Source organism: Nannobrachium achirus (assembly GCF_963921795.1).
Source record: "Nannobrachium achirus genome assembly, chromosome: 8".
Lineage (NCBI taxonomy): Eukaryota > Metazoa > Chordata > Actinopteri > Myctophiformes > Myctophidae > Nannobrachium > Nannobrachium achirus.
The window spans coordinates 16,931,314-16,947,925 of NC_137817.1; the positions used below are offsets into that span (position 1 = coordinate 16,931,314).

Genomic DNA, 16,612 nt, shown 5'->3' on the forward strand with positions numbered 1-16,612 from the left:
GGAATAGGGATACATATTTGTGTACATTGTAGTTACAGTACAGTAGGCAACAGTACCTTGTTGTCTCCTTTTTGAAGCCAGGGAGCAGGAAGGTATAGTGTTTGCTGGGGACCAATAGACCAGTAGCGTCCTAGATTCTGCCCGTTGACAAAAACCACCCCTTTACTCCAGCCCTGTGAGTAGAACCAGACAGCGGAGATTATAACTCGTACAACAGGAAGGCAATTTTGGTTTATCAGAGACACAATCGATCCATCCCTAAAACGGTACCTCCCATAAAACCAGGTAACAAGGGATCTAGTAAATGGCCTTTCTGGGTGCAGCTGTTTTAGCCCCCACTGGCAGAGGTGCTCTAGGAATGGTAGTGTCAGTCCAATAACTTGAAAACTCATGGCTGAATTCAGTGAATTGCCATATAATTGGTATTAAAATACATACGTCCAGTAACTCCAGTTACCATCTATCTGTGTCTGCTAGCTGTTCTCCCACATCGCCACTACATGCCGCTGGCAAATCTGCCATTGTGTGAACATCAAAAACAATGGAGGCAGCCCGCTGTGTGTTAACACCCACCACAAGGCACTTACACTGCCTCACCCCTGCACGCCAGTACTGAACTGAAATGTATATTTTGTCACCCTTATTAGCCTATAATTACATACAGCACCGCCACTTATTGAAAGAAAGAAAGAAAGAAAGAAAGAAAGAATGAATGAAAGAAGTCCATTGCATTAGAATGAATTTATAATACCAACATAACTTGTTATTATTATTTGTGTATTTTACAAGGGAACCATGGGAGGGAGATAATTCATAAATCATGGGAGGCACATGCGGTATTCAATCAATAATTGCAGCAGGGAACGTGGTTTTGCTATGCATGCCAACAACCTAATCCAATAAGAGCAATAATGTTATTATTGTGTGCATGTAAACGTAGCCAGTGACTGAACATTTCCAGTCGGCAAACAAGCGCACGTTGTGAGCTATTTCTTTTAAATTAAATTCAATTTGTGTGTTGCTTGTTCATAATTGTATAATCATATAAATTGAAGTTTGAAATTGTGATTATGTTTTATGAATGTGTGTACTTATAGACTCATAGAAAAATAATGACTAGGTAGCTGGTGTGGTGTAACATTTTACATCTACCTTGATAGATTTAGAGGCTATACAGTAGGTCATTTTTTCTTTTTTTTAAATCATGCAAATGTTGATTTTTAAACACACAACACACGCACACGCACACGCACACACACACACACACACACTAATATTACAAGTAAGACGCCTCAGGGCGACATGCAACGGTTCGACTCGCACAAATTCTTGGCCATCTGGCCAGTGATGTATATCGGACCAGTTACCCATATATGGAGACCCCTGCATGATAGTCAACAATGTGATGTTAGAACATGCCCAAATATGGGCATTACCAAATGGGCATTCCCAGATATGCGCTTAATATTGATGACATCGGGACAGGGATCTCCATATATGGGCATAAATCGGACAAGAACAAGTGTGATCTGGGAATGCCCATATATGGGTAGATTCTGACATCAAATTGTCTAGTATGGGCATAAAATATATGGGCATAAAAGGGACATCAAGCCAGAGCGTGATGTCAGAGCGGCAAACCCATTCTGTTAAGAGTGGTTCACAGTGACATCAGAGCATGATGTCAGATCGACAAACCAATAGAACCACAGACAAACCCATAGAACCATAGACGTAAAAATGTGTACACACACGTCTACATGGACGCGGACAAGCTGTGACATTTCTCATGGTAAACTGCGACCTTCGGTTGCATTAATATCATTAAAATCATAGTCTTTGCCAATTATTTGGGGGCCCACTTACAATACCCTCACAGTGCTAAAGCCAGAAGGTGATTGTCTGTCCTACTCACAGGTAGTTTAATGAAGGTGTCTCTGGGTGGTCCATCTACGTACAGCTTGGCCTGGAAGAAGGCCGGGAAGGAGGGCTGATGGCGGACAGACCTCCAATGGCCAGAACTCTCAAGTCTGAAACATAACGTCACCTTATTAAACTAATGGCCCAAGTAATTTTTTTAAGGTTTTCAGGGTAAATAAAAAACTGATCCAAAGCAAAACTATATGATTTTCTTAATAAATAATTATGACTATTAATGTGAACATAACACTGTCAGTTATGTAACATAAGAGGATGAAATAGGATTAACTCATTGACTGCCACACGAGTTTCCAGAGTTTAGATTAGTTTGATTTGATTAAAAACAATCCAAAATCGGATCGCCGATCCAAGGTGCCTAAGCGCCCAAAGATAGCGATTCCGGTTTGGACCGGAAACGGCGACGGATCTACATTTTCTTTTTGCCGGAACGACCCACGACTTCCTGTCTCCTTGCATTGCTATTTTGGGCATGTCGTAAAAGGAGAATATTCTGTGAAAATAGCTGATCTTTGTACAAGATCACAACACATCGTGAGCTTGTACTGTAAACTGCAAATATTTGCCATTGACCTAAAATGAAGTATATAGGGTTTAAAAACGTGTACCCAGTCCCCAGCATACCTATTCTGGGGAGAACCTTCGGCAAAAATAGTAGATCTACTATTAGTCTACAGTTATACATCATACACAGACATGTGTAAAAACAAAACAAAAATATGAGGTTAAGTGAAAAGTATATGAAATACGCGAACCTGTTAATAAAGCTTGGCTTCATATCCACACTCCTAATGATGAAGTTTCGAAGTGGTCGGTTGTTTAACTCAATATCTCCGACAAGGCCTGGAGTGCAAGGAAAATCCACCTTTATTTCTCTCAGTGAGCTTTATATACTGTTCATTAGTCTATTTTGTGGTAAATCATAGGGAAAGAAAAATATCTGTTATAATCACATGATCTACAAAGCCATAAGAAGATCAATTTATACTGTACCTTTGCGCTGTTCATCAAGGAGCTTCCCATAATTTACTCTTCCGCAATTCTCCACCAGTAATCTCATAGTTCTTTCTCCCTTCAAAGAAAAAAGAAAAAAAGGAAAGCACAGGGAAAACAGTAAATACATGAACACATTTCTTTCTCCTGAAATGACTCAAGGAAAACTCCCATACATTCCTGCCCCCATGAATAAGCTCTGTGAATTTGCTTTTCAGTAGCTGTTAGGTGTGAACTTGGCTGCAGGAATTTGTTTTGTTAGAATAAACATTTGCCTGTTGGTGTTAGATTCATATATTGCCACCAACGTATTCATCAGCTTCCCCAGTGGGTTTCACATGCAGCATGGTGTTAAATATTAAAAGCTTGTATCCATTTGATCCACTTTAATCCAAGGCCAACTCATCAACAGACCTACAGACAAGGGGCACATGAGCATACACATACAAATACATACACACTAAGCCTAGGCAATATATCGAAAATGTATCAATATCGAGGTATCAACATGCAAGGTATACATATCGACAAAGACGCTTGAAATTAGGTATTGGTGTATGTGTCAAATTAATTAACAGACAAAGCTGTCCATCTGTAACCAGGTGTGGTTATTTCAATAACACCTACAGTACCTAACCCTTCTATGTGTACTGTGCAATGTACATGCATGGATATGCTATCCATGCATGTACATTGGGTTAGGCAGGCAGTGGACCTAAAGCAGAAAAACATTCAAAACTATATTATGCAATTGTTTTTACACTTATCGGTTCGTGAGTAATATCGATATCGAGGTATTCAACGTTAGGTGTTCCTAATATCGCCCAGCCTTAATACACACTATGCCTGTTTCTCAATACCCAAACATGTCTGTGTAGTTCCGTCCTTGCGAACTTGTGATACATCATCAGTCGCTGCCCAAGTACGGTTCCAATCCTCAAGTTTACATCTGACCAATTACAGAGCCCGGATGTGAACTTGATCCACCCACTTTACAGAGGATGCATCGGAGCTGACCAGAATGCAACGCAACCAGACCGCCAGCGAAAAACAGAATCAATATGGCTGACACAGACAGCGGTAGAAAATGTAATATTTTTTCTTTTTTCCTGGCTATTGAGAATCGGCATGTACAGTACTGTATATCAGACAACCCACACAAACACACACACACATATACAGTACCTTCCCATCATGGAGTGGAAGCTCTGTTGTCTTATAATCCAGGACACCAACAAAATGTCTGTCCAGAAACACCTACAGTATACACAATAGAGCAATGTTGTTATGGGCCTTCTTGACCTTGTAAGAACAGTAAGAACACAGAGAAAGGCCAAAACAGCCAGAGCTTGGAGATTGTAAAAACAAAGAAGCTGGTAACTTTGCAATGCATACTGTGGGCAGATATTAAAACAGAAACGTGGTCCTCTGAATCTACTGTACTAGTAGCAGAGTACTAAAACCCCAGTTACTTTCTCTACAGGAACGTGTGAACAGGCTTTAGGTTTTGTCATTGATTTAGTTACAGTTATTGGGACTGTCTATCGGAATCAAGCTGTCTGATGTTAGCTCTTTTACCTTTTTCAGGCTCTTTTAAGGACAGGAAGATGACCCAAGGAGGGGAAATTCTGACAGCCCTCAGCAGTGTGGGCTTTGTGTAAGCCCTCTGGCTCTGTCAAGGTTTGTGTGTCTTGCTCTTGCTCTGTGCCTGTAGGGCATGTACCTGATGGGCAGAGCCAGAGAGCGACCAGTGTGATTCAGGACACCTGGCTTTGGTCGCTTCCCAAAGTTGAGCGGAAATGGCATTTAGCCAGAATCAAACTTCAGTATTGTGATGTATTTCCAAGTGAAACAGGATAGGAAGGTGGGACATAACTCTGTGGAGAGCTGCAAGCATCTGTTGCAGCCAATCACAGCAATGGGGAGGAGTTGAACGTCACAGCGATTTGGAACCAAATATTATTAATTTAGGAAGAAAGCCCATTCCACATACACTCAGTGAATAGGTAAGAAATGCCCTATTTGACTCTCCCACCCTCCTGTATTACTTACAGCAGAGAGCCCCACCCTGCTATTAGACTATTATTATACATATTGTTAAACAGGGGCAAACAAAGTGTTCTACCACTTTTTCGAGTCACGTGTTCAAATACTGGATTCTGATTGGCTAAATTCCGGAGGTTATGAGAGAACTACTGCCGCAAAGTTGTGTGGGGACTTGTCCGAGATCAATGAGCCTCAGTGTACATCCGGGGACTTCAGGAGGTAGTCGGAACACCTTTCCCCCAACCAACAAATGACCGTGGCAACGGTCCTATGTTCACTAACGTGCATGCTATAGTCGCCGATTTATTTGGATCCAATGCAATCCGCCAACTTTAAAGCCCCTTTTCTCTGAACCTATGCCTTTCTGGAAGCGAACAGCCTCTATTTACGGCCGGAACGGTACTTCTAACTGACGTTAGCTTAGCTGTAAGCTAGACGCATGGATTAGTATGGAGTTGGCGCCATCTGTTGGTGAGTAGAAGATGTTGTTGGTGGAACTATCTGCTGTCTCGCGGAAGTTTTATAGGCAATAATGATTGTAACTTAAGATCCTTGCAAGTTACAACTATGTGTTTTCTTTCATGTATAAGGGAAAAAGTGGTAGAAAAGCTATTTACCACTCGGGGTCGGACATTATGCTCTGATAATGTCCTGTGTTAGGGTGTTATCGGACTCGGCTTCGCCTCGTCCGATAACACCCTAACACAGGACATTATCAGAGCATAATGTCCTCTCACTCGGGGTAAATTGCTTACCTCTACACCTAGTCCGATCATTCATCCGGTGCCATTAAGTCTGGTGCGATCTGTTCAGGTAATTACAGCCCCATTACCATTGGCTTGGCTTTCCTGCACTGGCACAACTTGTTAATTCAGGTGCAGATATCTAACTAAAACAAACTAAATTCCTAGTTGGTATACAAGGATAATTAGAAAGCATTTGGGACACTTAGATAATACTAATAATAATTACATTACTTAGCCAACACTGAACCCCATGCTGAGACTCACATCAATGATGTCACCAGTGTGCCTAGCCATGCGAAACATGTCAGTCGTGATATGACAGTTATGTTTTAGGGCTACAGTGTGCCCTGGTTGTGCTTTTCACTCTCTTGTGTCAACTAATTGACATTGAATACAACATTGTAATCCGGTTGATTTTTGATCAAATTATGACAGAAAACTGTGTATGTTAGTCAAAAATGTTTTGTTGTACGTACTACGTATAACAGGTAGGGGTGGAATTAGGATCAGTTTAAATGTAAAGTATAGGCAAATGTTGGGCATGTAGTGGAGAGGGTTAGGAGGACCGTTAATGTACAGCAAGTATACAATAACAAATTACAGTGCCCAGACTGCACACCGTTGCACATACTCAACGTGCATTGATATGTCCCTGTGGAGGTAATAAACCGGCATAGAGATCAATCTGACAACTAGCCTGTTATGTTGTGAAAGCTAGAGCAGCAGAGGGCACAGATAAAAGACAGCTTCATCCTGTTGTTTCCTGCTACAATGCCCCTCGCTGCAACATAGGTCACAATTGCATTGCTTAAATAAAATAATTGAACACAGTACGTTAAATGAACTTCGTGTAGCTTGAATTGTGCACTTTCGTTAAGTATGTCTTGGGCTTGTTTAAAGAATGAAAGTACTGTAGTTTGGTTAGAATCAGAATCAAATTAAGTAAAATCACATTAATCTACCTGACCTGGCGGAGGCCTGCTTCCGAGGAGCACTTTTTCTCGTTTTATTATAATGTATTGTTTAACAGTCATGTTGTCATTACCAAAGCTCTGTCTCTGATGTTGTTCCTGGAGTTGAGGATTCCTCCACTGGTGATGGTGGTCTCATACAGGGTGTAGCCATATGACTGACCGTTGTTATTGTTGACAGGAAGATTCTCCATGTTCACTGGCCTCTCTGACTTAAAAGGCTACATACAACAAAAGCAGTATATTAACAGCATCCATAGTGTCAAATGCTGAAGTTAAGACATTCTGATAACATTTACAATGTGTTCTGATATGTTTGAATTAAATATTTGTACAAACTCAAAAGCACCGTAGGTACTGTACTGTATGTCAACATGGTTCATATCAAATGTATGTAAATACTAAAATGTTCCATAACCTGTATCCACTTCTGCCAAGGTTGAAGTATTTCAATACATACATATATGAATGAATGGTGAATGGTGCATGGTGCATTTATATAGCGCTTTTTATCCAAAGTGCTTTGCATTCACCTTCACCCATTAACACACACATTCATACACCGATGGCGTAGGAAACCATGCAAGGCATCAACCTGCACATTGGGAGCAAGGGTTTCAGAGTCTTGCTCAAGGACACTTCAACACTAACTCTGGGGGAGCCCGGGATCGAACTGGGAAACTTGCCGTTCCCATCCGGCCGCTCTAACGGCCACTCTACCCCTTTTTGAACTTACAAAATGTTGTTTGTCATTTCTGAATTTAATTTGAACAATTTGAAAAAAGTGACACATCGCAAAGGGCTGAAAAATATTATACTACAGCAGTTTTTCCAGGTGCAAGTTTCCAACTTGCATCATTCCTGAGTAGACTGGTGCTGATCTAGTGCCAATTAATTCTTCCACTGCTGTTGTACCCTACTGGCTCACCTGCCAGTCGAGTACCTCTAAGTATAAATCTGTCTTGATATTCAAACAAAGTGGTCTTGGAGAGCATCTTGAGTGTTTGTTATTCAGCAACATTCTGTCTGAATGCCCTTGGGATGTACATTATACACTCTTCAGAACAATAAACAACGCTTGCTATGAAACAATTAGCCAACTACACACATGGGCTACAGAATGGCAAACTAAGCTAAGCTCACATTCGCTCTGTAGCCAGTGAAGAATGCCTGGTCGGGGGTAAGTAATTGTTGTGAAAGGAAGCAAATTATTGCAATGGAGAGTGAATAATTTATGTTGCAAGCTACTGACTGACATGCTACAGTACATCTGTGTTGAACGAAGATGTGCATATCTGAGTTAGGCCACTAACTCAGATACAAGATATCATGCATGCATGCTTGCATCTACTAGACATGGGAGTTTACTTCTTCACCATTTAGCCAGAAAGGGGGTTTGACTAATTTAAGCATAATATTTTAATCATCCGATTCACACAGACCTAAGTACCATGTGAACGTGGGGTACCCCTACCCAATTGTGGCTGCTGAGGGAGGGTAAAGCATTAATGAATATCCATCAACTGAGGTAAAGTTATATTTGGGATGTGCAAATACCAGGGGTCTTCGATGTTTTCAGGCCAAGGACCACTTAGCAGAGAGAGAGATGAATCAGGGACCCCCTCTACATATTGTATAAATGTGTGATGCAGATTTTCATCGATTTCATAGATTCATAGATTTGTTTAACAGCACTGTCATGTTGGATTCGTGTTAATGTGTATTTTCAGTCATTTAACCCCTTAAATCGTTACTTGGTCTGCTCTTTTTTTTTACCTCTACACCAAACCTATTTGCCGAAAATAGCTGATCTACAAGCTCTCAACGCCTCGCAACGTGAGGCGTTGAGAGCTTGTAGATCTGCTATTTTTGGCTAAAGTTATCCTCAGAATAGGCATGCAAGGGTTCAAGTTGTTAATTTAAAAGAATTTTCCTATCACACAAGGATTTGGCGGACCCCCTGTAGTAACTCTGAGGACCCCCTAGGGGTCCCGGACCCCCTGTTGAAGACCCCTGGCATATACCATCAATTGACCATATTCACACAACCACTATTTGGCTCTTACGTCACCCCCACCCTCCCAGAGTATGATGTGAAAGAAGAAATGGCAGCCATGTGAATATGGTCAGTAGACTACCGCTTTTACTGTCTGGCTGTAGCTGACCTTGTCAATGACGTGCAGGCTGTCCCACAGTGACAGGTGTTGCAGAGCGACAACAGACTTGTAGACTCTCCTTTCCTGGACAGGAGGAAGCTCCGGAAGAGGCTCGACTAAAACACAAGGAGTGAATAAGAGGATATCCAGTAGTTATGTAAGAGTCAGGGACATGCTGGGCCCCTGATTCAGCCCGGGAAAAAGAGTTGGAGAGGCCTGTTTTTTTTTTTGTTATATTTCGTCGTTGTCGGGTGGAAACCTTGTATGTATTTATCATTTTAAAAATGATTTAAACTAGTGAAAACAGACGATCTACAAGCACACAACGCCTCGCACCGCGAGGCGTTGTGTGCTTGTAGATCTGCTGTTTTCACTACTTTTGTGCAACGGCCTTGTATGATGAAGCAGGGCTTTGCTTTGCGAAAAGAAATTATACATTTGAAACTTGGAGATATGAGGTTTCTGCCCGACAGTGACGATTTACTTTGTTGGCCACCCAGCCCCCAAAATGGAACGAAGGCCGACATTTTATTTAAATTTTTTTCCTAATGGCCGGCCTGGACCAGCCGGGAATGAACTGGCCGTTCGGGAGTTGTCCCGCTTTTCCCAATGGCCAGCACGTCCCTGGTAAGAGTTAACGTGCAGTGAGTCGGTCAATATTGTAAAATCAACCCTGACAGTGTAAACTAAAGCAAGCCTGGCATGAAGCAGAGGTCCTTGCTTTGCCTTAAGGTTGTTTTATTTCCCATAATGATGGTTCACTGTACATTGTTCTGCTTATTACATGGCTACTCATGAGAAAGATCCATAATTTGACCTAACATAATATTGATTTTAAAATTATTCTATTAGCTACTGTAACAAGATTCTGCTTCCATTCCAACGTAAAAAAAAAGAGACAGAGCAGCGGTCTGCTACTGAGATGTTATAATTATTATAGATCTAGTGGGATAATTTGATAGGCACTCAGACACATCAATGGTCTATCTACAGTACATATAGTCAGCTATCCATCCATCCAAACAGCAGGTCTCTGTGCCAGAAAAATATTCATGATCTAAACATGAGGAATAAATTAGCAAAGAGAAACAGTCATGCTTACAATTACTTCCAATAAACATGCATGTACACATTGAAACATAATAATAGAGAATGATTATGACAAAGATTGGGGAAATGTAGAAATAGAGAGACAGCTCTTTGACTAAACATCCCAAAAAAAAATGCATAGAATCCCTAATGTGAGAACATTTTCTCAATTTGGTGGTGCATCCGGCTTTGTCGAGCCTCTACTGTATACAAACAAAATGTGCACATGTTGGGGGAAGAGAAGCTGGGCAGGGAGGGTGTCACTGCGTGTAATCATAATATGGGCAGGGGCAGCAGCCACGGCACCTCAGCCAGTGTTAGGCGGGAGTAATAGAATGAAGCCTCTAAATCAGGGGTCTTCAACGTTTTAAGGCCAAGTACCCCGTAGTTGAGAGAGAGATGAAGCAGGGACCCCCGCTACCTTTTCATAGATTCCATATCGTTTCATCTTTTGACAGCACAATCAAAGGTTTTCACAAGTATTTTGGATTCATGTCAATTTGTGTTTTCAGATATTTAACCACTTGAATCATCAATACTTAATAGACTTGACCTTTTACTCTGTACTTAGTCTGTTCTTTTCCCCCTCTACACCAAAGCTACAAAAATAGCCGATCTACAAGCTCACAACGCCTCGCAGCACGAGGCGTTGTGAGCAAATATGGCATTGTGAGCGAATATAGATGCTACCCCTAGGGGTCCCGGACCCCCTGTTGAAGACCCCTGCTCTACATCCTCCCAGTGGGGAAGCAGGTGAGTCAGTAGGATATAACAACAGTGACACATAAATGCATAAGAGGAGGAATTCATTGGCATAATAACTAAATTGGGGCAAAAAAGGGGTAAAAGCAAAACAAAACAAAAAATAAAATGGTCGGATTAAATGCTACATACACCACCATTGGTTGTAGATACAAAGTGTAATGTTGTTGTGAACTTGTTGTGATGTTTGTTGTGCCCTTTCCTGTTAGTAAAGCCACTTTAAAATAATACATACTAATAGCGTACATGGAGAATGCAGCATCCCTTTGCCACCAGAACTCAGATGTACCATTTGTTTTCTGGCAACCTTGTGCTGACAACATCAGATTTACCTTAATAAAAACACCTTTACCCACAGAAAGTCAGCACTGTAGGCTAGCACTGCTCTATAAATATATATTAAATATTCTATGGCAGCATTTTATCAGCTTTACAATTTTATTTTATTGTCCAAAACACAATGTAAGCTCTTTGTTTAAAAATAATCTATATATATTTATATAAATAATGCTAGTATTATTACTAAATGAAAGGCATGACATAAATCAGAACATCAGAGGACTTACAAAAATACTATTTATGCTGAATTCAGAAGTCCATGTGTCATTGTAGGAATACCAAAATAACCCTAAAGTCCAAAATCTCAAACTGTACCATTTTATTAGCTATTTTAGGAGTCATGTGTCATCACTGAACAAAAACATTCATCTACTGGATCTAAATTCGTGTTGAATTATGCAAATACACTGCTCTATATCGCAAAGCCACAGGGAAGGGAGTGACTCACACTATGCATATGAACTCAGAGCCAAACAATGGTAAGAAATCAAACTGATCTGATTAGAGAATTAGGTCATGTGTGTACGGATTCTGAGCTGAAAGCAGTGCCGGCTCCAACTATTTCTTTCTTAGTTTACGTTTCTTATTCGGGTCGCTGTTTTGTTCAGCAGACAAATGAATCACTCGCAGCCAGCCTTCAAATGACCTTCTTTTGCTGTAATGGTGGGCAAATTGTTACTCTGCTGTCAGGCATTCATTCCCTCCCTGCTAGGCTTCCATCCCTGGCCACAAAGCACTGGGGAACTCTACACCCAACAACAAGACTAGTGAGAGGTTGAGTAAAACATTGCCTTGACATATATTCATTCCTTATCCCCTTGTCTCTGACCGATCTAACCCTAACGTTAACCATACTCTAATGAAACTGCAGTGAAATCACATTTGGGACACCTATTTTGTCCACAATTAGACAGGAGTCTTGTAACAAGAAAATTGGTTTGGTGTCTATGTTCCCCAGAATGTGGCCAGCACATGCAGACACAAGTGGTGTTTTCATGAAGCAGTTTTTTTGCACTTTTTGTCTTTTGGCAGAAACACCAGAAAATTCGAAATATTCATTTGGAGGAGGTGGATTTTGGGGCTTTATCGAAAAAATTAAATGCACAATAGGTCGATGGAAACACTAGCAGAATAAGTTTTGAATTATAAAGCATTGAACTCGCATGATATCGAGTCTGCCTTGCCCCACTGCAGTTCAACATCTGCCACATTTTCTTCTCTGCCTCCAGAAAAGGAGAGGATAGAAAGTGAGAGACAAAGACACAGACACGAAGAGAGAGTGAGTGAGTGAGCAAGCGAGCGAGCGAGAGAGAGCAAGCAGGTTGTGCGGTAGTTGTAGTGTAACATGAACACAGAAAGACACAGTAATCTCCTCTGTGCTAATTTAACTATAATGAGAGTAAAAAGTTTAATCTGTTTGATTAGTGAATATTGATTGATTGAATACTTAATTAACAATTTTGAAAACACTATGCCATAAACGTCAATTTAATTTAAATGCACTAAAATGCACCCATAACGATGGGTCCATCTGGGTCCAACTCTTTTTTTAGAGTGAAATTAACACCAAGGATTTTACTGCGCAGGTAGAGGGGGGTGGGGGGGGGGGGGGGGGGGGGGGGGCAGTCGGGCGGAGAGAGAGAGGAACGTGGGGCTCCTCACGGTGACAGCACTCACCGCAGAAGCGGCGGAATAAATTCCTCAGAAGATGATACTTGGTGGTGTAATCCCCAGCCTCGGATAATGGAGCATCGTAATCTGAAAGATAATGCTCTATCAGAACAGCAGGCATGGGATCCGAGAGAGAGAGAGAGAGAGAGAGAGAGAGAGAGAGAGAGAGAGAGAGGCGGGTGGGGACTAGGTAGGAGCTAGGTGGTGGTGGTGGTGTGGTGGCCGGTGGGGCGTCTCCTTTCTGTGGCAGATGATTTCATTGCACTCCCCAGTCAAACATCTTGAGACGGCATCAGCGGGGCGTGTGAATTGTTTCAGATTACCTCACACTTTTTTGGGGGGGAGCGGGGAGGGGGTCAGCAAGAAGACGGTAAGATGTAGTATGGTGGAGTAAATACAGCCATGAAGACAGTTGAAGGACAGAGGTTGACTGTCCCCACTGACACAGAACCCTTGGAGGGTCCCTGACTATTTCTCTTTGGTTGAATGAGGTCATTACAATGTTAAGCACCCTTGAGGAGGGATATAAAACCCATTGTACCAGCTTTCATTTACATTTCTCATGCATTTTATTAGGTAATGAATTCATTATCATGCACTCAGTATTCAAATTCGACAGCAGCCTAAGGTCAGGCGACATAAAGGAGAGATAGCACCATCTACTGGCCAAAAGAATATCCACTTTATAAATACATGAATAGTACATCTTTTAACTCTTTGTGATTTTCTTCTTTTTTTTTCTGGTGTGCTACAGCATGTGAAAAAGAAAACATGAAAATAATGTAGTTTAGTTTTCCATTATTTTACTCTGCGTTGCATTGACCCATTCAAAGTGTGGCACCAGCCATGCTCTTTGGGGACATTTAATCACTTTCACCCTGGCGTCCCTACTGTGTGCATGCCTTTATAGAAGTAGCATTTAAGAATGAGCAAAAATAGCAGATCAACAAGCTCACAATGCATGTGTTGTGACCATTTAGATTTTGAGCTTTGAGATATGTTTCCAAAACTTTCAAAAATAGATCATAATTATGCAAGCTTGTAGATCGGCTATTTTTGAGCGGTGGTCACACCGTCTCCATAGCGTGGCCGTGTGTGTAGGTATGTATGTATGTATGTATGTATGTACAGTGTTGGGTAACGCGCGTTAGTAATATAACGCATATTACTAATATATTACCGAAATGCGGTAATGACTAATATAACGCTTTACTGAAAAAAAATCGGTAATATATTATTATAATGATAACTTCATTACTTCATTACTTCCGCGTTACCAACCAGGGTCCCGTGACTCCCGTGAGTCCCGTCGTCCCGTTTTAAGCCAATATGGTACGGATTTTTGTCGTGGGACCCAGTATACCTCCTGTGCCTTCAGCCTTCCTATCAAGTTCTGTGGCTGCGCGCTACTGCTGCCCCGCACCGAACGGCACACGAACGCAGGGACGTGCAGAGAATGTTAGAGAGGCAGGGGGCTGACATGTTAGAGAGGCAGGGGCTGAGGCAGGGCTCAAGCCCCCTTTGATGTCTATGTGTGTACATGCCTGCCAGGCACTGTCGGGTGGATTGGAGTGCCTGGAAACCATTGCGCACAGCGAGTCAGCGTGCCCAGGTGTTTAGAATGATTATTAGCCTAGTAAGCTAAAGCTACTAAATTCCACAACATTTCAACAACTGAAGGGAAAACACACGCTAAAATGTATGCATTACTGAGAACTATCAAATGCCTGATTTATATCTCCCACCCATGAACTGTAGCGCTGTGTTGGTGTTTTTATTGTATGTTTTTAATGTATTTTGTATTTTTATTTATTTATTTTTTCAAATTGAAGGTTAGCATATATCAACATGCAGTCGTGGTATCAACTCCCTGCTGTGTGGACTCATGCAGCACAGTACATGCTCCACAGTCTTTATGAATCATTCATTTCTGTCTACTCAAAAAGAAAATACTTTGCATTCCGATGTCAGAAGGGACCATTCTATGTACAGTAACATGACAAGTACCTTACAGAACCATATAGGGCATTGCATATTAATATTTTTTTTGACTAGCATGAGGGGCCCTTTGGGATAACCTAACCCATATACCTGTCAGTTAGTACCATAAAGTATTAGTGCTAACACCATTCTCTGTGTGTCCATGATCAGATGTAATGAGCATACATACCATAGCTGGTTATCATTGCTTTGGGAGCTGGAGTTCCAATGGCAAATGCTCCATTCATGAAGCCAAAGTTTGTCCCTCCATGGAACATGTACAGGTTAATTGACATGTCCATTCTCAGAATCTGTGTTACCACAGCAACCATGTCTGTCAAAAAAAGAGAGAGAAGGACATACAAGTCTAACCACCAATGTGATATAGTAGTTATACTGCTGAGATAACAGTTACGACCACAGCATGAATTAAGAACAGGCCACATTTTAGACCTGTGAATAATAATAAAACAAAAATCCATTTAGTATGAGTCACAGCAAACTATGAAACCTTGCTTAAAGAAGCCAATTACCCTCAATTTCTCTTCACTTGGAATGTGGCACGACCTCTGCTTCGCATTATATTACAGGTCATGATAATGTATTACAGGGTAAACCTTACTTCCATAAAAATGGCCTGTCTCCCACCAGAAAGCAGTTACCCGTAGTTTTCACGGATAAGGTGGGTGGTGGCACAACATAATTAAGTATTCAAATTGGACTGACATTAATGATCAAGGGCATGGGGTATAGTGAATAACAATTCGGGGTGGGGGCTCAACTAGATTAAATTATTCTGCATGGCACTAACCGATTACACAGCTACACTCTAACGTTCATGTCCTCCCCGAGATTGGAACCTTGGTAGAAGTAGCCTGTACACCAGACGGTGATTTGCCATTGCAAATGGAAAATAGCCATCCTACAACATATGTTACGTTACGATGTGTTGTGAGCTTGTGAGCTTGTGAGATCTATTATTTTCTCTGAATGTTCACCTATTTTCTCAGAATGTTTGCCTAATATGTGACATACCTAGAATAGGAACACTAGGATTTATGTGGTTAACTGACTGTGTGACAGTGTGCAGCGCAGTCTACAGAGCAGCAGATACGTCAAAGCTATATGGCAATTGCCTATATATTCTTGAGTTCATTTCCCAGCTGCCTGCAACAGATCTTGAGGTGTGATCTCTCTGTAAGTATATCACAGCCCATCCCAACCCATCAACACACACACACGCGCGTGCGCGCGCACACACACACACACACACACACAGAGGAGAAAATACAAAGGAAAGTAAGACATGGATGGCTTCTAGGAATGACAAGAGTAGCCTGAGGCTATGGCGTGTTTGAATTTTTTAAGAATCCTCACAATAATAACAGTACAAACTAGGAGCAGTGCTCTTCCGAGCACATGTCTCCGCCAGGTCAGGTATGTTATTGTGGCCTCCTGGTGGCGCTATAATAGGGCAATGTGAAAATGGTCCCATGTCTTCTTCAGCATTTCATGGTGATCGGATGCTGCAAGCATGATTTGAGGCATGTGCGAGCAAAACTTCCTGGAAATCGCAAGCTGCATTCATGATTAGTCACACCCATCAGATGTGGTACAGTAGCTTGTCTTTGTCGGGCAGAAACCTTGTACCTGTATGTCCAAATTCCAAAGCCATTACTTTTCACAAAATCCTAGTTATTATTTAGTCACAATGTTAATACTTTTATTGGTTACATATTTATGAAACCAGACTCATCCACTTTCAACCTGGGCTTGTGTCCCTATTTTGGGCGTTATTATAGTCAACATTTTCAAGAATGTTCAAAATCTTTCAAAAATAGCAGGTGTACAAGCTTACAACGAAGCTTGTAGATTGGATTTTTTGAATGTTGTGAACTGTACACTGACACTCCCAGTGTTA

General features: G+C 41.4%; 1 protein-coding gene across 1 annotated transcript in view; it reads right to left on the reverse strand.

Annotated features, from left to right (window-relative positions):
* The window catches only part of LOC308289819 (beta-galactosidase-1-like protein 2), a 37,833-nt gene that overhangs the window by 1,399 nt on the left and 19,822 nt on the right, over positions 1–16,612 (reverse strand). The window contains exons 10-18 of the mRNA XM_080731585.1: positions 14,882–15,025; positions 12,718–12,798; positions 8,860–8,966; positions 6,769–6,915; positions 4,117–4,188; positions 2,932–3,010; positions 2,694–2,781; positions 1,916–2,030; positions 57–173 (exon numbers count right to left, since the gene is read on the reverse strand). Coding sequence (XP_080587711.1) covers positions 57–173; positions 1,916–2,030; positions 2,694–2,781; positions 2,932–3,010; positions 4,117–4,188; positions 6,769–6,915; positions 8,860–8,966; positions 12,718–12,798; positions 14,882–15,025 — 950 coding nt within the window. The remainder of the gene's footprint in view (positions 1–56; positions 174–1,915; positions 2,031–2,693; positions 2,782–2,931; positions 3,011–4,116; positions 4,189–6,768; positions 6,916–8,859; positions 8,967–12,717; positions 12,799–14,881; positions 15,026–16,612) is intronic.